At 32.2% G+C, this 25,422-nt stretch overlaps 1 protein-coding gene across 1 annotated transcript in view; it reads right to left on the bottom strand.

Annotated features, from left to right (window-relative positions):
• The window catches only part of LOC147078083 (clavesin-1), a 74,378-nt gene that overhangs the window by 16,204 nt on the left and 32,752 nt on the right, over nucleotides 1–25,422 (bottom strand). Inside the window, exons 2-3 of the mRNA XM_085961193.1 lie at nucleotides 17,927–18,124; nucleotides 5,947–6,168 (exon numbers count right to left, since the gene is read on the bottom strand). Of these exons, the coding sequence (XP_085817319.1) occupies nucleotides 5,947–6,168; nucleotides 17,927–18,104 (400 nt within the window). The 5' untranslated portion in view covers nucleotides 18,105–18,124. The remainder of the gene's footprint in view (nucleotides 1–5,946; nucleotides 6,169–17,926; nucleotides 18,125–25,422) is intronic.

Genomic DNA, 25,422 nt, shown 5'->3' with positions numbered 1-25,422 from the left:
ATATTAGTTGTATCAATCTGAACTTTTCGCCAATCGATTCTTCGTTGTCGGTATTCAGATGTAAATGTAAAAACGTGTGCTGTCGATATACATTCTGAGATAACTAAGGGTAAACATTTCACTACTCTGATACTAACAAGAACAATGTTGGAAAGGTTTGCATTAAGCAATGCCTCGCAAATTCATACATGCATGTGAGCTGTCTCACATGTAATTATCGGATTCTTGAATTCCGCTTCATTTCTTGATCGTGAATACCCGGAATGGTATTTTATATGATTTTTGTCAAAAACAGATAAGTTTTTTGGCAAATAAAGATAATTTAAAGAAAGCGGTTAGGTAAAAGTAAGAAATATTAAGTATATTGAAATATCATTAATCTCAAAACTTTCACGGTGTTATGAAATCGAAAAATGCATCATAGACAAAATAAATTATAAAATTGGCTTTTTATTAAAATAATCATCGACCAAGATCATAATAAATGTTAAATTTCTTTTTTATATCTTGTCTTAATATATTAACTTATTTTTATATCGGTATCCACTAAAACGTTTTATGGCAAATTTTCAGAGGTTTCTGACTAATGAAAAAATTGAATTGAATTGGATTTAAATTTATGTCTGGGATTGCAATTTCTAATTTTTATGTATAAAGTAATGCTGTACGCGAAATACGAAACGCAATATTGATACCATTGCTTGATATTTAACGCGAATGCATAGGATTCCAAAGAGGACAAATAATGTCTAAACGTGAAAGACCGGCCTCTAAAATATGTCACAGAAGAGTTCGATACTCTTTGGACACATAGCCAGAAAAAAACAATAATTTGGAAAGGCTTAGGTCACCAGAAATATCCAGGGCTGATACGAAAGAGAGAGGTCGCCTACAACATGGCCTGGGCAAGAGAAGGACGCTACGTCCGCATCTCATAAGTACATTTTTTAAAACCGTAATTAACATTAATATTCGAAGTAAATTAGCGCGCAGACGATTTTTTCATTAGGGTCAATTTGTGATGTGTGTTTATGTCACTTATCTGGTGATAACCCTCCCCACCCTTGTTTATGCTTCAGAGATGGTTGCTCTAGTAACCACGCGTGGCCTCATCCCTTGTGGAGGGCGATGGGCATGGCCCTTGTGTATATTACTGCAACTTGGTCCGAGAATATTCATTCAAAGTAAATAAAGATATGCTCGCGAAGTAAAGGTTTATACTATGTACCGTGTCACAACACGCAAACTTGCTAAAAAGATTTCGCCGAATGACTAATATTTATAATTTGTGTGACTAATCTGAAATTAAAATGAAGCTTACAAAAACAGCCTACCTCCACCCTTCGCCTCCGTCGTGGACACAATACATAATATTATGATAATTTTGTAAATAATATTGTTCATTATAAATAAGTGTCATTACAAAAAATTATTATCGTGACACCTACATCAAATTTTAAGGTTTTTTTGTGATAATATGTTAATATTAATTCATTTTTTTACTGCAGATTGAAGTTCATCTACTTTTTTTTAAAATTCTATAATGCTACGTCAATGCATATTTTTTATATGCCTACTTTTACGAAAATAAAACACGAACAATACCTACGTCATAAACATGAGAGAAAAACAACTTTTTCTTGCTATAACTTTTATTATAATTTGTGCCCTTTTTTCGTGGTTGATAATTTTATAATGACAATTGAAATTGACATTATCATTATTTATTTGCAATCACTAAAAACAGAACGTGAGTGGTTGTGATCGAGAATTCTCGTCTTGAAAAGATTTTCTATATTTGCCGTTTTTCGAGAAATTATCAATGAAACTGTCAATAAATTATATTGAATCACTATTGGTATCAGTGGGTAAGGGTAGAGGTAGGCTGTTAAAATCCGACATAAATAGAGCACATTAAAATTTGCCAGTCAAACATATTTGTTTTCATTAAAACTAAGACTACAATGTATAGATAGTATTTGTTAGTTTTAAAAATTCAATTAAACTCTGCCTAATCCAAGCCATAGTAGAAAATAGTAAAAACATATTTTATAGATAGAAGAATATTTTTTATAGAGTATGATTTGGTTTAGCAGGGCTTAACGAAAAAAAAAATTAACCAACACCATCTCTAATATAATATAATTCAACGAAAACAAATAAATATGATTGAAAAAGTTTGCAATATTTTTGTCAGACCATCCAAACAATTATGGTTTGGTTTAGGCAGGGTTTAATTGATTTTGAAAAACTAATCAGCATTATCTACAAATAGTATTCTTATTTTAATGAATATGACTGACAAAGTTTAGTGTGCACTATTTATGTCGAATCTTTACAGCCTACCTCCATCCCTCGTCACTAGTTAGCATAACTGTTAGTTATTACCAATGTTAAAAGCATTTATTATTATAGGTTAAACTATTTATTTTATTCGAAGAATTATGCATAAGTATTATTTTATATTGGTATAAATTTTACAATATGTATTTCTTATAATATTATGAATCCGAAAAGTCTTTTTACATGTAAATTTCAAAAGAAAATATTCGATTTCCTAAGACCTATTTTTTTAATCAGCAGCACGGATCATCAAAGTAAATTTGAGACAGTCCGAAAATCCTCCCAAAACGTATTCTCAAACTATCTCGAGAAATCAAAAAATATCTCGAAAATCAATTATTTGATAATTATGTCGCATAGTGAGCACTTGTCAAATAGACAAATTTGTTAAAGACGGTTGTGACGCTGTTGCATATATTTTTTAAACCTTTCTTTATAATGCATTCATACTTTCCTACATATACGACAGATGTCGTTGGCAAATCAAATTATTTTTATAAAATAAAGTAATTATATTGGTACGTCAAAATGCAATGAAAAATATTTTTTTTAAGAAGGTAAGCTTTAAATAATCGCCTAGTATGGAGTCTTCGCCACTGGACGGTGAACTTATATATATGAATATGAAGATTATCAAATTTCCTATCGGTGGAGATCGTGATCCTCAGAAACGAGGATAAATGACTCAAAATAAAATACTATTTATTTCAGTATATATTTAATATTATAACTAATACAATACTAACATACCACGCATATTAATATAGTTTTAAGGATGCTTTTTTTAATGAGAAATAGAATTTTGATACATGCAAAAAATTACGAAAACTAAGAATAAAAATGTCCTCGACCTAATTTATCAAGGTTTGCAACTCGTACGATGATAATTGTAATTTATTTATTGCTAATCTTCCAAATTCAAAATTTAAAAAAATGAATCAGTATTCTAAATTTAAAATCGAACCCACTCTTTCTCCTTTGTGAACGATATTATAATATGGCACGACCGTTAATCTGAACTAACAGTGGCGTCCTTAATGATAGATCCGCCATAAATAGTGCACACTAAACTTTGTCTGTCATACGTATTTGTTTTCATTGAACTAAGACTATAATAATTTACAGATGGTGTCGGTTAGTTTTTAAAATTCAATTAAACCATGCGAAAACTAAACCATAATAGATAATTAATAGTCAAAAAATACCTATGCCATTAAATCATACATGATTACAGTGACGTCCCGTGGGGGTAGGCAGATTGAGCGTTGCTTGGGGGCGGCAGTTACTCGAAGGGCGGTAAATATAGGAGAATCATTTGGAATATATAGAAATAGCTATCTAAACTTAGTAATAACGAAAATATCTTTCCATTAAAAAAATCAGCTCACTGGTTTTATCGAGTTCGCGATATCTAGTTTACGACGTCCTTGGTGACCAGAAACGACACGAGCAGATTTGCGAATAATTAGTTTGATATTTTGTTAGTAAAGTATCCATACAACACATTTCTTAGATATTGGACTCACGAAAGGATAATAAAAATACTGTATAAAAAAATGAGGGGGCATTTTGGCGCTGGCTAGAGGCGGCGTTTTATCTAGGGACGTCACTGCATGATTATGGATATTTTATAGATAGAATAATAATTTTTTTCTATTATAGTTTGGTTTAGGCAGGGCTTAATGAATTAAAAAAAATAGCAAACAACATATGTAATATTTATTTCTAATTCAACTAAAACAGAAAAGTGTGCCTAATTTTGTCGGATCGTCCAAAATGTACCAAAACTATTATGGCTTTGTTAGGGAGGGTTAAAAACTAAACACGCTCTGTAAAGTGTAGTCTTAGTTCAATCACAAACACAAATACGTACGACTAACAAAGTTCAATGTGCATTATTATCTCCACCCTTCGCCATTGACATAAATTATATAAAATTTCCATTTTTAGCGTTCTGTGAATAAGTTTAATATGTTTTTTCTTCTTCATTGTTCATTTCCTTATTGGTGGACACCGATCATAACGTCGGTTTCATTCTTTCAATCAATAACTCTACACAGATTTTTTGTACTGATAAATCACAGTTTCCTCTACCAATACAGTAATACCCTTACTTGCGCGAACTCTGAGTTACGCGGTTCTTAATTCGATATTTCAGACCCAGTTCCACCATAAAAGCACGTCATGACAATTGCAAGCTTGACAGAAGGTCTCACCTCAATTGGAAATGGCTTAAAAAAATAAAAAATATAGACTCCAACGAAGAACGCGTTATAGCTACAAAGCAAGGAATAAAAAAACAATAGTTTGCTACGAAGAAATTCTGTGTGATAAAAGAAAAAGAATTCGACTTAATACTTTGGACGCTGAAGACGCACATGCGCGTAATGACCAGGCGGCCGATCGATGTAATTAACGTGCATTTTAAAGGTGCTAATTAAAAAGTCATTATCTACTCAGCAGCGAACGCGTTAAGTGATTTTCGTCGGACCCACCTATCGCGTAACTTCGGGGTATTACTGTATACACTCTGTAAATTCACGAATTTTGCCAAAATCAGCTATGAAAATTGAACACATTCACTTCTGACCAGATAATTACTAATTAATTACCACATTTAAATATCATGCTAATTATATATAATGGCCAACTAATGGTTACGCGCCTAGCGTGTCTTTAGCTCTGAAAGACTTAATGATCATTTATTGAATCTAATAAAATTGGAGACCGTATAGCATACGGTCATCTCTTTTCGATACGAAAGCTCACGGCGAACTGTGCCACGGTGAAATTTTTTACGTAAAATTTACATGTAGCCCTCGATTTAACTAAAATTCTTTATTCTTTGTAATTAATTAACATTTTTTATTATATTTTCATAAGAATATTTGTTTAAATTTATCTTCTATTATAATTCTCTGCTTCTATTAATGGAATAAAGTATTATGTAGTATGAATTTTGTGTTTTATTTTGTTTAATATCTGGATCCAAGCTATGAGGTGAAAATTTAAAATGGATCTTTTTGTAGAGGACAAAAGCCTACAGTGAAGTATGTAATGAACAGGGACCACTTTTAAATCAGGCTGTTCATTTTTGAATGTCAATGTTTTAAGTACAATTTACATGTAACCGTTTTATAATAGCGACCTTAGTACCTTGTATATTTACCTATATTTGTATAAAAAGCGTTTCTAATAAATCGTCGTATATAAGTCGAAAACATCATAAGTAACATAAATTTAAAAAAAAATCATGTGGACTATCTATCATTATTTTTTCTTTCTTTTTATTCGTTCACTGTTTGTTTATTATCAAACGTTACAGTTTCTTATATTGTTTTTTATATAATTTGAATGATATTGTTTCTACGGTTATTTAGATCTATTATAGATATAATTACACAATAATTAATGTACCTATTGTAATTATTGAATCCATTATGTGTAAATTAGTTTTTTCTGTTGTTTTACCCCCTCATTTGTGCACGGACATTTGAATTTGACTATGTTTATAGACATTTGTATAATTTTTTCACGCACAGATTTATTTTGTCATTATATCAGAAAATAAAATAAAATAAAAATTAAAACAACTTCTTTTACCTGCACATGACAAAAACAGTTGTCTGTTTTTTTTGTCCCTCTTAAGAAGTGGCAGAAGATATCCGCTATCAATAATGGCCTCGATATGCTCGTCATTGATGTCCAGATTCTTGAACCACTTGGGGTAAAGCTCCCTTCCGGTCAGGTATCTCTCCAGCAAGATGCACGCCTGCGGCACTGAAAACTTCTTTGTTCGGAGGAAACGCAGGAGGAAGTTGTCATCTGGAAGTCAAAATATTGATACAGTTAAAAGAATGCCAAGTATAAGAATATAATAAAGATAGTATGTCTAATTGGGGTTTAAAATGTTACTAGTCACTCATTTGTATTCATTTGGTAACATGTATTATAATTGGCATTGTATTTTCTTTGTGTTTCCATTGTATGGCATTCGGTGTTTACATAATACCTACAATTTAAAAATAAATAATTAAGTACATCAAATTGAGCCCGGTGATGGTAAAAATAAGTTTCGCGTAACGATGTCTAGACATATAAACGTATGAATGATTAGAAATTATTATACTTCTTTATTTTATAAATAAAAAAAGATTAAAAATCTTTGCATAAAAAAGCTTTTATTGCATTGATGTAGGGTCAGCGTTACGGAACTTCTACAGACTGTTCTAAACAATAGTTTTGAATCACGTAAATGTAAATAAGGGCAATATTTTAGAAACAATCAAAAACCAGTAAACTGGGCGCATAAATGCGAGGGAAGCGGTCAGACAGTTTAATTTTATTCTTAAATGCTTATAGGAAAAAGGGAACAAGCCTGTTTACTGGAAGCCAGGCGGAACAGATGCAATTTGTATACCCGATTTCAGCAAAATTCATGAATAATTAAATAATTATAACCTAACCTAACCAAACATAACCTAACAAATAATCCAGTGTATCGGATATTTTCAAAATTTGTTTGCCGCTGACTCTACTAAACAAACAAGAACCGGAAAATATATTAATCTTTTTTTACCTATCGTTAATCGTTGCCATTGCTGTTAAAATGTTTTCGGTGCCTACGTAAAACATGTACATATTATAGGGTGCTCGGGGAGGATTAGGACGTTTAAAAACTGCGATCCAGCACTATTTTATTTAAAATTACACAGCTGTTTAAACATTAAAGATAATTATGATAAAATTAAAACATATAATATATTTAAGGATAAGAAACGTCATTAGATAAAAGACTTGTAAAATTGTTAATGTTCAGTTATCAGTAGAAACGAGTTAATTTTTCAAGAAGAGAAATAGTTGCCCTTTTGTGAACACACACGTATACTTATTTAAATTAAATATTGGACGCTATTCTGTATTTGAAGTTTCAGATTAACGTTTGATCTATCTGCGAGAAATAGCTCGCCACCGAATGATGTTTATTGATAGTCCGAATAATTAGTATCGTTTTTATTGACAGATTAATTATGTTTAAATAAAGATAAAATATGCAAATTATATGACATGCCGACAATCATTTGTGCATATTAGAATTAGATGGTTAGGTAATTAAACATGATAGATAACAGATCCACACACACACACACATATATATATTATATATTAGAGTAAATTAATGTCATGTGCCACCATGTTGGATTCGAAATTGAGTTGCCATGGAGATAACAGCTAAACAAGAATATATTAATTCCGTAAAGGTGCACTGTTATATATTTAAGACCTGAATTAACCATTGACCAAAATAAGAACGTGTTTAAGGCACCAAAGAAAAGGGGTTACCCCATAAATATATACTTACATATAGATAAACCTGAAACATATAGTATAATATATATGTATATAAAAACAGCAGAAAGATTTTCTTGTGGTGAACGTCACTTCATAATCCACTAAAATTTAAAGATATTCTCAGCGTTCTCAAAAGTATATAAAAATTGTTGAGTGCGTTTTTCCAAATGTTTTCAGATGCTTTTAGGTATTTTCAACATCACAAATTGCTTAGGAGAACGTTCATTTTCCCACATGAAGTATGTAGGTATATGTGGTATAGAAACGTATTACGTGTTATTTTAAGGATTTGATCATAGATGAAATTACCATTATTTTCCATTTTACAACGTTTTTATTAGCTCGTATTCTTATTTGTCCAGTACAAATCTTGCAATCGATTTTTAACTGACTTCTCGACTAGATAGACATTTGAAACTTTTAGAATATATCAGAACACGATGCCAATGCATTTTTTAAATACTTTTAGCCATCTTTAAGTAGAATTGAATTCATTTTCAGTTAATTCTGTTTTGTATGAAAAGTTATTTCGGAAGAAATCCGTAATCCAATCCACTATTATTGGTTGCTAGGGGTCTGGGGTCCTAGCAACTAAATTATTAAAATATATACGTGCGTTACTATGGAAATCAAAATGACATTTCAGTATTATTTCTATCAAGTACAAATTTTTTTGGTCGTTTAAGCTAGCAAGTCAAGTTTATATGATTCAACAGAAAATTTAAAAACTTTGTATATAAAAAGTTCTTTTTATCTTGTAATTATTTATTTCATTCAAAAAATAATGTTTGGCGGTTTATTATTGTGTATTTTTAAGTAGATATACATACATAATATACGTGATCATAAAATTTATTAGGGTCTCTAAAGGTCTTTATTCAACCCTGCTAATTCATTACATTCATTATAATTAAATGATCAAATGGTTAGTGCACATGTAGTAATGTACATCCAGTTTTATATATTAAGTATAATATTTATTATATAAGTACCTAAAAATGCTTAACCTAACCTAATTTAAAAGAACCGCCTTGTTTATAATAGACAAGGCTTCAATACATATAGGAAATAATACCTATATGATGTAAAATTATTGTAACCGTTAACTTCAAAATATTAATAAACAAACATGGTCCCCACAAGGGGGGGGGAGGGCTGACAGGGCTCTAGCCTGGGGGCCCGGGCTCAGGAAGGGCCCGGCGTGACGAGCCGACCAGATAAGTGAGATAAACGTAGATCACAAATTTGCTCTTATAGTAAAAAAAGTCGCCTGCGGCGCTATTTTACTACAATGATATTAATAATTAAAAATATTTGGTTGTACAATGCAATTTTAACTGTATTTTAATGGATGTACATATTAAAAATACAAAAAATCGCTAAAATACACATTAATTTTACCACGTACACCATTTTGGAAACGCTACTTCAGCGCGCCACACTGCCTTTACCCTTAGCGATAGGTAGTGGGGCCCGCCTAACATCTTAGCCTAGGGGCCCGCTTTAGGATGTGGGGGCCATGCATAAGAACCATACCTAACAATATAACCTAACCAATCAAAGTATTGTGGCTGTTGGGCAATGGCCGATTTGTTTTACTGAAGGTTGGGCAGAATTATGTAGTTCTGACATAAGTATTATATGAAAACTCCAAAAGGTTCTCATCACTCATTGGTATATAAAACGATCCACCTCATAAGCATGTGTGGGTTTATTATGCATCGACGCATCGTATTATAAATATGGCCTAATATTTTAATGAAGCCCTCGAATCTGTATGTGGTATTAACGAAGGCGTTGACCCAGACTTACATCGTCCTTCCTCGCTATCCGACTGACCTACCTACGATACTCCTTATGACAAATACATTCGCGAATCGCGCGCCATGAATACAAAGACAATAATATAACAATATGACCTTTCACTGAAAGTGAAGATCGTCAGGCTTTATGTCAAGACAATCCATTATGAAATGATATATTTACATATTTATAACATAACCAGATAAGCTCATCATTTGAACTTCCTGAATATAAAGATGTTATGTTTCCAAAATTAAAATTTTGCAGCGTAGCAGTTTTTAAATGTGCACCACTTCAACTTTCGATAATAATATATTATATAATCATATGACGACAGCAAGACAAAAAAGAAAGAAAATTAAATGTAAAAGTATGATGCATCTATGTATATGTATACCTATGTAAATATTGGTGTATCTTGGAATCACAACTCACATTATCCCCACACTTGGAGTCATAACTCACATTATCACAAAGTTCGTGTCAAAACTCACATTATAAAAATTGAAATGCTTCCCGTTACCTTATGAGTATTATATATTAATAATGCAAATCGACTCACTCACTCATTAATATTCAAAGGAATTAAATACTTTTCTTCTAATTACAAAAAAACAGTGCTCTGGTGTTTTTTGCGATTATCTCAAAACTCGATTTTTGAAAGATGTGAGTTATGACCCTAGGCGACTCAATTAGTCTCAATATATCCACATAATATATGAGTTCCTCAAGGCATGGCGATTGTTTCACTGTTACTATATGTACTAATTTAATTGGGCCTCGAGGCCTAATATGGTATTAGAAAGAAATACAATATAGGTACAATATTTAGAAACGTACTTCGACTGACAATACACAATACTTGACTGTAAATACATATTCGACAATTATGGGCAATGACCTCTCATAAAGGATTATCAGGAAACCAAATTCATCTCATAAGATAATACGGTAAATTTGACTAATGACTCACGTGTAATGATTTTCCTAGTGGCCATTATATTTATTATTTAAAAACCTTTTGTGTAAACAAAAGTAGGTAAGTACATTTAATATTCTCACACTTAAAACGAGTAAGTACTTACGTGCTATATTGTGTAAATTATTACCATCTAAATGGCAAATACTTCGTACAAAGGAAAATCGTAAAAGCGTAGATCCTATTCTGTATTATGAATACCTACATCCGTCAATAGTACTTATATTATGTTTATCTTGAACGATTCTCGGAAGTAAGTTTAATTTTCTAATCTTCTTTTATTACCTATTAGTGCAGGATCCCATAGAATTTTCGTATACATAATATGCGGAACGCATTCTGGCAATTGAAATAGGTTCTAGGGGTCACAAAGATATATAATGTCGATGTTTCCAGGCGATATTAGTGGTAATTTATTTATTATTGAGGTTTTAATTTTTTTTCTTATAACCCACCAAAAATTGTTCTGTGCTCTTCAATAAAACCAAGACTGAATCAGGGATTGATTGAAAATGCAATAATTGTACCATGCCATCGGCAAGGTCGTAGAACGGTTCGACCCATTTGAAAAAATAAAAATAGCGGGTAGTGCAATGTGTTCAAAATTATCGATTCGTAGGATCCTCCTTGGCTTAAATTATTTTATTTAGTAGCATTTTTGTATAGAATCACCCAGTTACGAGAACATAATTTGTATCCAAGACAAATTACGAATAAACCTCTACCAAACTATTTAGTTAAACCATGCAAATGTAATTCTAACTGCAGTACATTATCATGTAGTTATAAGAAATCGGGTTTGGCATATATATCATTGCACAAATGGGTAAGTAGTGTTTGTAAAAACTGTGATCATGATACTTAAAACAGTTTGAACACTACTTGACTTGTTGTTTCTTTTTTTTAATAAATTTGTACTTAGTGGTTATCGTTATTTCATTTATTCACCTACCTATATATGCAACCTACACTGTTTCTGGATTAACCATAATACTAAAACTAATATCATATGCATAGATATAGTAAAGAAACTAATCTGGGTGATTCTATACAAAAATGCTACTAAATAAAATAATTTAACCCAAGGAGGATCCTAAGAATCGATAATTTTGAACACATTGCACTACCCGCTATTTTTATTTTTTCAAATGAGACGAACCGTTCTACGACCATGTCGATGGCATGGTACAATTATTGCTTTTTCAATCAATCCCTGATTCGGTCTTGGTTATATTGAAGAAATCAGGACAATTTTTGGTGGGTTATAAGAAAAAAAAAATACCACTAATATCGCCTGGCAACATCGACATTATATATCTTTGTGACCCCTAGAACCTATTCCAATTGTTAGAATGCGTTCCGCATATTATGTATACGAAAAGTCTATGGGATCCTGCACTATATATTATAATAGGGAATGTCAGAATCAGAGAACTGAAATACCTAACGGGTATGGAAAACAGGCAACCGATATCGAGTTTGGAAGAATATGGGACAAACTAAAACACGTGTGAAGAATACGCTTGTATTTCGATCTGACAACTACTCTCGTTTTATGCACTGACGCTCATTTGATATTGATTGTAACTTGTGCTACATTATTGCACGTCTATAATGCCTGGTTCATTTTCGTAGGACACACACATCAAAACCTTGCGTCAATGTAGTGTATTGGGATATAGCCTATCGGAGTTATATTTATTAATCTGTTCAGAATCAGAATATTTTCATCTCCAAATGAACCAGAAACTGAAATGAAGTACCTATATAATTTTAAATTAACAGTCGCGCGCGTAGAAAAGTGGTACGTGAGCAGTTTTATTTCGAAAAATAATATAATAAATAATTGTTTATTTATTGCAGTGATTCTATAGTATTTACCGCACCTTATGGTTTTCACAGCTGAATCCTGCATTATTGCTTTTCACATCTTTTACACAAGTGGTTGTAGAGTACACGTGACGTATAATTATTAAAACCGTTTGCATCGTCTGCGTCGCGCTGCACAGTCTTTTAGACAATCCGAATGGCATTATTACAATTATTACATTACCGCGGTGAATACTATTCTATTTTCCTACATAATTTGTGATTTTTTTCGTTGCTAGGTGGGGGGGGGGGGGGATTTAAGTAAATGCACATGCAGCACAAGTTTTGGATTGCCACAACAAAAAAATATATGCTCGACGGTCCACATTAAAGTTGATTTCCTATTTTGGGAGCATTAAACAGATTTTAGATGATCAAAATTTAATTATGCTTATTGCCAAAAATTTTGGACACCGCTGTTTTAATTAATAATGTTGTATAATATATAGATAAATTAAAATTAGCTTTTTATGTACGTACCTACGTATGTTTTATCAATTACATTTTCATAGAAAATAACCCCTATCCTGTTGATACTTTTCTGGATTAACTAGTGGCTTCAAAGACCGCGAAACCATGATAAAACAATGTGAATAATAATAATTATATATGAAGGTAAAGTAGGTGTCTGTAATTTTTAAGATATATGTATTAACAATTCGCACCTTGTCTATAATTGTCAATTTATTTACTTATATAAATACATTTGACAACTAATTATGGCTCATTTATGCATGCATTGTCTCAAAGAGCCTTGCAGATTGTTTATGCCAATGTCTAATTGTCAATAAAATCATTTATGATCGTTCCAATCCGGTCATAGTATTTTTGGCTGAAGATGTCTTTCTTTGGGGCTTAATTATCGGTGTTTGCCTTGGCCACACGGAGGTCAATCGAATCAATATGTCAAAAATCTATTTATAACAATAATGGAATCTATAAACTGATTCGCTTTTTTTGTAACTAAAAGTAAAAGGCTTATGCGCGACTGATGCGCTAATGCGGCAATCATTGAACTGACATCCGAGATATATTAATGAATAATTAACAAGTAACAATCCGAGATAACTATAATGCAGACAAATATTAATATTAGGTTTTATTTAAGTGGTGTTAATTAAATGTCCAAAACGATGCGTAATGTGTGTAAAAAACATTTTACCTAGTCCCACAATTCTGAGAAAGCGGTTCTCGGGTATATGAAGCCATGCTGGGAACAGAAATAATGAGTTGTAGGGAGCTCGCCTCTTGAGATTCGATTCGCTTCATTTGATTTCTCTTATGTATATAAAACAGTGACGTCCCGTGGGGCTAGGCAGATTGAGCGTCGCTTTGGGGCGGCAGTTACTCGAAGGGCGGCAAATCGAGAAGAATCATTAGATATATAATAGAAATAGGTACCTAAACTTAGTAATAACGGAAATATCTTTCCATTAAAAAATCATCTCACTGGTTGGAAATAAAATGTATTAACGTAAAAGGATTAACAAGACTGTAATTTTTTTATCGGGTTTGCGATGTCTATTTTACTTCCGTTGTCCTTGGACGTCATGTCCTTGATGACCAGCAATGACACTTGCAGATTTTCGAATTATATTTGAATTATAGGTAGGTAAATATTTTTGCCAGACACCGGCGAGTTTTTAAAGTTGTCAGGTGTGTTTTTAAATGCATCTGAAACTGAGGACTCGGAATATTGTCTATTGAAGTAGATATGGCATTTAAATATGATTTAGTATTATATATTTTCTTACTAATGTATCCACACAACACATTTATTAGATATTGTAAACATGAAAGAATGATAAAATATACTGTATAAAATATGGGGTGGCATTTTGGTGCTGCCTAGGGGCGGCATTTTGTCTAGGGACGTTTCTGATATAAAATAATTATTGTAAACTGCACGCTGTCTGTCTTGAACATAAAAATATAAACATTTTTCTACTCAAGTTCTTGTTTATAGGATAACCCTTTATACGCAATCTACATACTGTTATGTCCTAGTGATGAGTACTTTAAGAAAGCAGGTGATCTGGCTGGCAGGTAACCTATATAGTTTGATGGTATTAACATTCCTTAATTTCTTACCAGAGTTGGGACCCTCTGTGAAACTCCTTGATGTAATTCTTCACAGTTTTCTTGTACATTTATAGACTGTACGTCTTGAAGGTAATTTGTCAGGAGATTTGCCTTCTAGGATGCTTGAGCGGTGGATGTGTATACTTGATTGTAAACACGGGGAAATAATAGGGTTTTACGTAAAGTAAAACATTACTATTTATTTCAGTAATAATTTTAGTACAAAGTGTGTGACAGACAGAGGTTACGTACTGTACAATGGTTGGAAACAAAAGACAAACAGGGATGGATTTCCTGAGATTATATACGATTCACTTTAATGGGTTTTTTGACTTGAACAACTCCATTTCATCTGAAGGTGTTCATTATAATTTCTACTTACATCAACGAGAGATGACAGTGATAACTGATTTATGTTAGCTAACCCAAAAAGGTACACACGTGTGCAATCAATGTAGATAACATATTGCTTTACCCCTAGTGTGAGTATTAAACATGAGCTCGTAAATAATATTGATAATTACCAGTTAAGTGCATTTTCTGGTTTATTTCAATATTCACAAGAGAGTGGAAGCAATATAATAATAAATGCACGTGTTTAAATCAACATAGTTTAATCAACACTACTTTGGTTGAGATCAAAGTTTAAAAGATGGTGAGAATGCAGGTGTCTACCCCAAAAGGGTAGATAACAGATTGCATGAGCTCGTAAATAATATTAATAACAAACACTTAAGTGCATTTCTTTGCTCATGTCAATCTTTTAAAAGAGAGTGAGAATATGCACGTGTTCAAATCAGTATGGATAAGAGGTTGTCTTACTTTGACTTTAAAGTGCTACTTGTATAAATACATATATCATCTTATTTATTACTGCAGGTGTGCATTGGTTTAGAACGTTATCTTAGTTAATTTATTGCTTTTAGATGGTGAACTGAATGTTGTGAGACCCTTTTGAACATTTTTTAAGTTGACACAGTCAAGTAGGTACATAAATGTTTATATTATATTATATTGTTTATTTTTAAAGCTTAAAGTTTCTATGATGCAATAATCGAATGGTATTGTAAATTTGATAGGTGTGATGCATTATTAGTGTACACAACAGTACGAACAATAGTTGACGGATAACGGACCCGTTTAGCTCTATTAGTATGTTAGTTCAATATTGGATCTCGTTTAGAAGTGTTAAGTCAATACCGAAGAGTGCAAATGTTTTCCAACTTTAACCGACTATATTGTGCAAATGTATCACAGATTAAATATTATTACAAAAAATGACTATGAATCTACCCAGTGTATTTATCTGGAGCCATTATACGCAGGACTGATTTACTTTAATAGTGAGACATTGGATACTACCTAATTTATGGGCGATGTAACGTGGAAATATGGATAAGCGACCAACAATGAGCTGTAAATGTTTAACATATTCTTTGGAAGTACGCGGATGGGTTGTATGACAAGGATATGCGTGAAGAACTTAAGTATGATTGCTAAGAGCGATTGCATGTTTATTTGACGGATTGATAATAATACACTGAATTTGTATGCTAAAAATGTATGTACTAAACAATATTATTTTTCGCCGTAAGTATTTCTCACTGAGTAAACACTAACCGATACCGCTGACGACCTGTGAAAAATGTAAGTATATAAAAATAATTCAACAATATTTTCGTGATCGATTCCTATGTCACAGATTTTGCTGGCATGCTTGTTCTCACAGGACTCGTTGATCGCCACAATTGTTTGTAATATATTTAATAATGGACTGATAAATGGAAATATGATTTCCACGAGGGCTAATTACTTAGTAATTATTTGGTAACTTGACGGCATCGTACGCTGATAGAGAAAGTGTCTTGAAACAGGAAACTAGAAATCTTGCAAACTTTATTGCACGCCATTTACAACCAGGGTCTTGGGAAAATCTTCCTTGTATACCCTCAGCCCAAATTTGAAGGGAGACTTCTCGCTTGTTATAGGTAAATCATTCTACAGTGGCATCATAGGCAATACGTGCGTGTATTGAATTGCTTGCGACAATGCCTGTTTCAATGCTAGCAAACAATACCACTACAACTGCAAGCCGCATTTGCCGGACCCACGGTGCCACTGTAAAACGATTTACCTATACCCTCTGGTATATACCGGAAATTTTGTAGAGACGTGGCTGGTGTTGGGGGGAAGATATGTGATGCCATATACAAATGGTTAACTGAAAAAGGTCTGGTTGATTTTCAATCTCCATAATTAAAATTTATAAAATGAATTTACCACTCATCATTTCCACATAATATAAACATAATTGTTGTTTTACGATACGAGTTTCGCTTACCCTACGTGGTGACCTTTATCAATTTATTATTAGGTAACCCACCGAAATTTACAATTGAATAATGTATGCAATGTAATATTATGTATTGCCAATACCGTGCGGTGAGGCAAAAAAGGAGCTATATCTGTAATATTGTGGGAAAAATTAACTGATGATAAAATTATAATTGAGGAGAGGGGATGGGAATTTTATTAAAATGGTTATCCAATAGTTAACAATCGGAGGCGCGCAAGGGTGACTGCCGCCCGGGTGCCAACCCGAAATATCCAACTCATAAAAATATGGTTTATCGTGAAAGTATGCCAGAAGTCAAAAATTATTATATTGTCTGACATACTCCTGGACTTCCCATCTTCAATGGGGAGCCGGAATAAAGTTTTGTAGGCCTAAGCGTGCAGCTTGGTCACATAGTCAATTAACAAAATATGAAAGGCTTATGACGTATCACTTGGCTATCTGGATAAAAAGAAATAGTTTGTAATAATATTATGTAAGATTTTGTTTTTTTAAGTTTGAAAGAGATGGGCGTAAAAGATGTATGAGTGGAAGAGAGTGAGTATGAAAGTTTCTTTTGTAGCGACTGTACCACTCACTCAATTGTCAAGTGAGATTTTTTTTCTTTTATTTAAAGTCAGTTGGAAAAAATACGAGTTGCGAGCGGACGCAAGTTGAATTCGTGTACCTACTCCGCGCCAAAAAAATAAACTATTGTTTTAATTATTAGCATATAAGTGTGTAGCAAAGAAAAATCACTGAAAATATTAAGCTACGTGCTTATAACCAAAAAAATTTCATTTAACCCATTTTTTTTTGTGAATCCTGAGTTCGACACATACCCTGAGCTAGCCCAGAACTCGGGATATCTCATGTCATCAAAATATATAAAAAAAAATACTTATCATATAACACTATGGATCATAATTTAAAGCATGTTAAATCGATAAATATGTATCAATGGAACACGGAATTAGAATATATAAAAGAATATTTTAAGAGACGGAAGAAAATTGCGCCGCAGGCGATTTCTTAATCACAAAGTTCATTTTATGTAATTGAATAAGTAAGACATATTTTTAATAACGTCACAAATGTTTTTTTAGACTTTTGCCACTTGGGGCACCTCTGTAAACAATAAATAAAGCGATTTTTCCACAAACCTGTTCTGCACTTCTTAATCGCAGGATGCTTGTTGATCCAATCCCGCATCTGTGTCAGAGACTGTTCTCTGACATCATCGTCCTCTCGCAACTCTTGGAAGGCGACTGCCCTCGCGTCTTCGGATATCTTGGTGATGGTGCTCTCCCCACTGCGTGGAAGCGCTACTTCAGTTGCCATTTTGGATTATTTGGTATGATCTGGGGACAAAATATATAAATAATTAGTATCAAATATTAATACATGTTTGAAAATAATTTTTAACTAAACACCTGCTTTTGCAGTGACTAGAGTTCTTGTTTATTGCGATTAGGTAATTTGGAAAAACCACAGAAATGTTCAATCCTAGTTTTATTTTGGTAGCCATCGCAATCTGGGAAATGAGCTTTATCGATTAAGTTTCTAATACAACTGCTATCCATCCAGATTTTATCAATCAAGTATGCATTTAAGGCAGTACTTGAAATAAAAAAAAATACGAACTGGAGCGCTTAATATATAATTTTCAGAAAAAAATAACATAATAATTATCAATTTTATGCATATTTTAATAAAAATAAGTGTGTTAGATTTTATTACATTGCCTATCTAGCTCAGATGGTCAAATTATTTTTTCCACAATACGGGGCGATAATTCTAGGGATTTCATAATCCAGAACGATGCTCCGGTGCGCTCAGGCCGATTTCGAGCCCTGATTTGAGGCGGAGTTTTGAGGTATTATGTACTTAAAAGACTATTGTAATGATTAGCTATCGGCATACTGCTGAAATGATATTGGGCTGGAATTTTACTCGGCGACCGGATAACCACTAGTCAAATAATGTCATGCAGTTGTACGCAAATTACACAAATAACACAAATTGCCCACAATGATTTACGAATTGATTGCATTCCGTGAAAATGCATGATAGAGGTAAGCTAAGGAGTTGTATTAAAATTTTCTCATTTCACGGCGTCCGCAATGCAATTCAATTCGTGGGATGGGTGGTTCACAGTAAATTGGTTCAAAACTTCGAATTAATCTATTTCTATATACTCATAGATATACGATATGGATTAGCGATATTTGGTGATATTACTATATTTTGATAGTTTATTCATTCAAAATTGTTATTTTTTTTTTTTTACTTTTTACAGTTTTTTAAATCACTGAATATTTGTGTAGATGATGCATTTGTATAATATACATAATTGAAGTTTTTTGGATATCAAAACATAGAACTAGGTAGATATCTACAACTGAAAACGAAAAGTCCAAACATTTTAGGTACATACCTAATGAATCCAGTTCTAATGTCCATACACTAGCTTTATTTTAAAGATACTTCTTATTATAATGATCTATTTATTAAGAAACAAATTTTAAAATACTATTAGCCAATGCGCTACACCAAACAGAAGAATAATTTTTGTTTCATTTGTTCATTTATCTTAATTGTTTTTAATTTAGTTAAAATATTATGTACGTATGAATTCCAAACAATAAATAAATTATAATACCAAATAAAATATTGTCAGCTGAATGCAGAACTATTCTAACTTTCATTTGCTTTTTTTACGAGAGAGTTCATTGAAACAATTACTGAAATTATTTATTGTTTTAATGGATGTATGCATCATATTGTAGTAGGATTATTTAAAAAAAAAAAAAGGTGCTACACTTGTCTATATAAATTATAAATAACTGAAGTAGGCTGCTTCAAAAGACTCTTGTAAATATTTCAAATGTGAGTTAGAATAGTTAGTGATGCATTCATCTGACGATATGCGTCCTGAGTATTTTGTATACATATCGTTAATTTTAAAAGTGTTGTACCTTTATTAAAATAAATTTAATTCTCTTTCAATTAGCAATCCGTTGAAATGATCTTCCTTGACAAACCGAATGCCAAAGTCAATATTATTTAACGAATAAGTATACCTAACTACTATATAATATATAAATGTTATGTATACTGTTTAAAACAGAATTGACTAAATACAGTATTCAAGTCAAACAGATTAATAGCCTCTCAGTAGAGACAACAAAAGGTGTTATTCCTTGTGCATATTATATGCGTTGTTTTTTTAATTACTTACAGAATAAGAGAACTTGAATACAGACATACTAAACAAATATAATAAAATAATATATACTTATGTGAGTAGAAATTTACAAGCATCTAAGTTTGTTCTTTAGGTGACGTATTTATTTACAAATTATAATTATTAAACTCTTGAACATAAATTGTATATTATGCATGTTTTTCTAACTTATTCGATATTTTCTGAAAGAGTATGTAGCGAGTCGGGAATATCTGGCAACACAACACCAGTGGATCAAACGACGTTTCGTATACGTTGACCAAAGACGTTAATATGGACGACGCATCTGGAAAGAAAAATGACACTCACTTTCTTGTCGGGTCTGCCGAATGGCATAATCTGTTCTAACGCCATTACAATAAAAGTGATATTGCTATAACTCCCCGATGCTTTGTGTCGGGTCTGCCGAATGGTTTGGTTCGAACGGGTTCGCTCAAATGAAGATTGACACTAGAAACACTGTTCTAACGCTATTAAAATAAAGATGATATTGCTATAAATTCCCGATGCGTGATGTCGCATAATGGAAATTGCGTGACGTCTACCTATACATGTGCGAATGTCGCTGTGCGTGAATTTATTTGCTAGCTACTGTATTGAGTGCGTTGTCCATTAATAATGTCATTGACACCAGTGGATCGAACGACGCTTCGTATACGTCGACAATATAGTCATCTTTAATTATATTGTGATAAATACAATCTCCACTGCCTTGCGCTGCAAAGAATTTTCCAGTATTTTTCCAAGGCGTTTCGATATACCCTGGCCGAATTCAAATCGGCCTGATACGAGTAGACAAATTGGTTTCAATAAAGCTTGTTTTTCAGCAGTCAATTATTTTCTTTTGAATTGGCATCAAGTAGTGTAGTTTGCGTACCAAAGGCCGTAAAGAAACCTGAATAGTAAGCAAGGTAAATCTGGAAAAAAATGTTTATTCAAAAATTGTCACAAGGACACTTCCTTGTCAATCAAACTAAAACTACCATTTAATACGGTGCATTGGAATAATATTAATATGAATATAATATATATTACGTAGTTACTTTACTTGATGTATTTCGATTACAGTATGTTCAATAGTTTCTTGGAAATACATTTTATGTTATTATAAAACAAATCTTTAATAAACCATTCGATTATTTTTAATGGCAATGATCCATTTATGCAATAAAGGAAAATCATCTCGGCAAAAACACGTTAGAAAGTCGCCCGAAATTGACCCAAGGATAAAAAAACAATACGTAGCAGTTACTTCGACCATACACCATGACAGTAAAAATAATAATGTCAAATTGTGAAACCAATATCGCATAGTACACTTATACCAACCAAAGTTTATTGGAACCTCGCAAATATTTTACCAAACATGGCATATCTCTTTAATTGGGTTAACTATCAATTGTTGGCAGAATTTCGTATTATCAAGTAATTAAAATAAATCATAATAATATACTTATTCCATACAATTTAATAATGATCAGGAGCGGTTTCGTCATATGACATTCCCAACGAGTACGTTTTTTAATTTAGATTCAATTATTGACATTCATTTTATGTGCGTGGCTACAATATATTTTTTTATATTAGGTACTTACATAATGTTTTTTGTGAGGCGAGGTAAATTTAATTTATTAATTTAACGGATATTTTTTTCCTACTATTTAATTTAATTATTGTTTATATCTTCGATTTGTAAGAATTTATTTTGAGATTTATTATCATCGTGCGAGAATGTCCTATTAAGCGGATGATAATGGCCTTGTGGACCTATTCTATACACAAGGCGGCTATCGACGGCTAAGGTGATAAATATTATCACTTTATCATATGTATGTATCGAGGCGGATAATTGTTACAATAATTTAACCGTCTAAACTGCCTATATCGCTCTAAAAGTTAACACAGCCAAGAAAGGGGCTGGTAAAGCATAGCACTTTTGACAGCTTCCTTAGACGATTAACTTATTGTAACAATTAACTTCTCAATACATATATGTGATAAACCACCATCGATAGCCGCCTTGTGTATAGAATAGCTTTGTTGAATACAATACAATATTATCTGAAATATTTAAGTGGATATTATAATATATTGAAATTCATTTTAATTAATGTAATATGGAATGTCTTCTAATATTTTTGCACATAATATGAAATGGTGTCAGAAGACCTTAACATTGAGAATCAATGAATAAAAAATACAGAACATTGATAGACATCCACTATTAATTGAATGTTGATTGCAGCGAGCTATTCCATTAGAAATTCGTTGGTACTACTATACTATCATATTATTTTTCAGTAATAATGTATGACAAGGCATATAAAATAACAGTAACAATTTACGTTACCTACAAGTACGTATATATATATTATAATACTTACTAGTATTAGGCATCTACTATTTTGTATGTTAAGTTTCTGAACTTTGAATTTATATTTTTTGTCGAAATTTTACAAGATTCTACAAAAATACATTATTAATAACACGCTACTGATTTCCCAAAAAAATAGTCTCATATTTGTTTTAAAAACCGAATTTTGATGTAAGTAATAATAATGGCAGACATCGTTAATATTTTCATTTATGTCAAATTTCAAGAGAAATGTATGATAATTATATTATTAATTGCACGATTTATAAAGTATAGTGTATAAAGCAGAACAGTGACAAAACAGAATAGCCAGGGGAAAAATAAAACATTCATTTTTGTCGTATCTATTTATTAATTAAATACTTATAAAACTTTTTAAACGTTATAAAGTTTATAAACAATATTTATATATATTATATCACTGCATGTTGGCCATTCAGCATAAAAAGCTCAATTTATTTATATGCATTGTTTTGATAATCATGCACAACTCCACAGGATTATTAAACTCATTATTTCGTTGTGCCTACCTAGTCACCCAAGCATTTTGAACATATTAGTTATACCTAGCTTCCCGGTAACACCGAGTTGAGTCCCGTTTAATTGAGGCTTTGCAGCTATTAGGAATGCATAATTTATATAATTTGATTTTTACGGCGTATTGAAAACCTGTGTTATTAAAAATCTATACAACGTAATATAGAGATACGACAGTTTCAATAGTAATGTTATATTTTTCCTGAACGGTCATAGTTTTATTTATTTCTGTTCTGTTTTGTTACCGTTCTGTTTATTCCAGGGCTCGAAATGGACCGGAACGCACCGGAGCGCCGTTCTGATTAATAAAATTTCTCAGGAAAATAATTTGACTATCTGAGCTAGATCGGCCATAAAACAAAAAAACCTAACACTTATTTTTATAAAATACTTTTTTTTTTATTTATTTTACAATATTTTCGTAAAATCATCGAGCGCTCCGGTTCGTAAAATTTTCCATTTCGAGCGCTGGTTTATTCATGAAACCACTGTAAGACTTTTGCATTGATTCTTTTACAGATATTTATTAAAGCTCATAGACACGAATATTTCAAAATAGGTAAAACTTCCACCCATTATTTTTATCATGCTCATTATTTGAAATCTGTAAAAATTATTGTAGTATTATTAATTGAGAGTGATAAATTAATGTACAATTATTATTTGATTGAAACCATGATTATTTGCCAAAGATGAAACTACTTATCATGACTAGATAAAAATAACAATTTAAATTATTCGAAATATTCTCTCTATATTCTCCCTTTCTAGTCTCTCGTCGAACTGCAAGATACAATTAATTCTTCTGATAACAATAGATCCGAGCAGCCTGGAGAGAAAAGTGATATCTGATGGCGTCGAAGGGAGGGTGTTGCATTGCCGTGAGCCTTCCAGATAGAGCGACACCACCAAGAAAGCGACTGAATCAACAATAATTCAAGCAACAAGATCAGCACAGAATTGCTCTAAATGGAAGTAGATGCTTATAGTTTTAGTACATACCTATATGAAGTTATATAATGTTATATTTCTTAAGCTCTTAATAAGTATACACCTACTACTAGATAATTTCGTTGTAATTTGGTAGGACTCAAATAGTAGAACTCAATTCTGCCCTGCTAAGTAAAAAGACAGTGTTTTGGTTTTTAATGAAATGATAACCCAAGTTTTAAGTTACATTTTCTCTTATATTATGTAAAATTATTGGACTGTTTTGACATAATCTCTAAATAAACAGTTCCAATAATTTTACATAATATAATAGAAAAGGTAATTTAAAACTTGGGTTCATACATAGAACAGAAACAATAAATAGAATTCTGATAGGCTATATCTTTTGAATATGTGAGTGTCCTACGAAAATGAAACACGCATTATGAACGTGTAATAGTATGTGTAATACACCTATGTTAAATGAGCGTAAAATGCATAAACCGAGAGCAGTTGTCAGTATTCGACGTATGACGTATTCCTGACACGTGTTTAAGTTTATCCCGGGTTCTTTTTTACTCGAGATCGGTCACCTGCTACTCCTTATCCGTTAGATATTTCAGTTCCCATTATTTGTAAGTTCCCTGGGTTCTCATTTCACTAAAAACAAAAACACTGTCTTTTTACCTAGCAGGGCAGAATTGGTAAAGCACATTGGCGGGAATCCAGTGGATGTGTGTTCGAGTCACACCTGTTGTATTTGAAAAAAAAATATAGTAGGTATACCTATAACTGACGTGTTTTCAAACTATATACAATACTATTGTTATATTTTGGGGGTAGGTGCCTAATTGCTAACTCTACAGAGTGACAAATCTTCCGATTGCCAATATCCGCCGACGTTTGCAGAATTTCCGTCGTTGATTCAACAAGAGCGGAACTTGACAATGCAATAATAATTGGTCATTATTTGGACAACCTTTCGCCAAATTCAATATCGTGTGAAATCTTATTGAAGCAACAAAAGTGTCGACACAGTTTTGGCCTTTGACGGTGACCAACCGTGCGCGATGAATCAGGCGAAAAAAAACCACTATAAATTAATATCGGAGGTGAAAACTACAGTTTTTTTGCGAAAAGAAATCAAATCGAATGATATTGATTGATTTCTACTATTTTGTAGGTAGATATTATGTAGGTACTTGATTTCAGTTAAATTTCAAACTAGACTTTTTACACTGATATTCTCTATCAATTTTCTGTTAGATACAGAGAACACAGACATAATGAAAAATATTTTACCTTCTGGATGTAGAAAAAATCGGATAAACTTATACACGTATTTAAGCCATGATGGCTGAGCGGCTTACGCGTCTCGTAGAAGAGGATAATGTCGTGGGTCCCAGATTCGAACCCCGCGTCTGGCAAATACACATATTGTTTTTCAATTCGTATTTAGAGTTAGAGTACGGGCTGGAAGCGCTGGCTCAGTGTTGCCAACAGTACTATAATTTTGATTCTGCAGAAAATGTTAAATACTATAATTGAACGCCAAATATGCCTAAATACTA

This window comes from Rhyacophila brunnea, unplaced genomic scaffold (assembly GCF_057557595.1).
Source record: "Rhyacophila brunnea isolate RB1 unplaced genomic scaffold, BYU_Rbru_1.0 scaffold_12, whole genome shotgun sequence".
Classification (NCBI taxonomy): domain Eukaryota; kingdom Metazoa; phylum Arthropoda; class Insecta; order Trichoptera; family Rhyacophilidae; genus Rhyacophila; species Rhyacophila brunnea.
The sequence above is the reverse complement of the archived record's forward strand: the minus strand, read 5'-3'. Positions and strand labels throughout refer to the sequence as shown.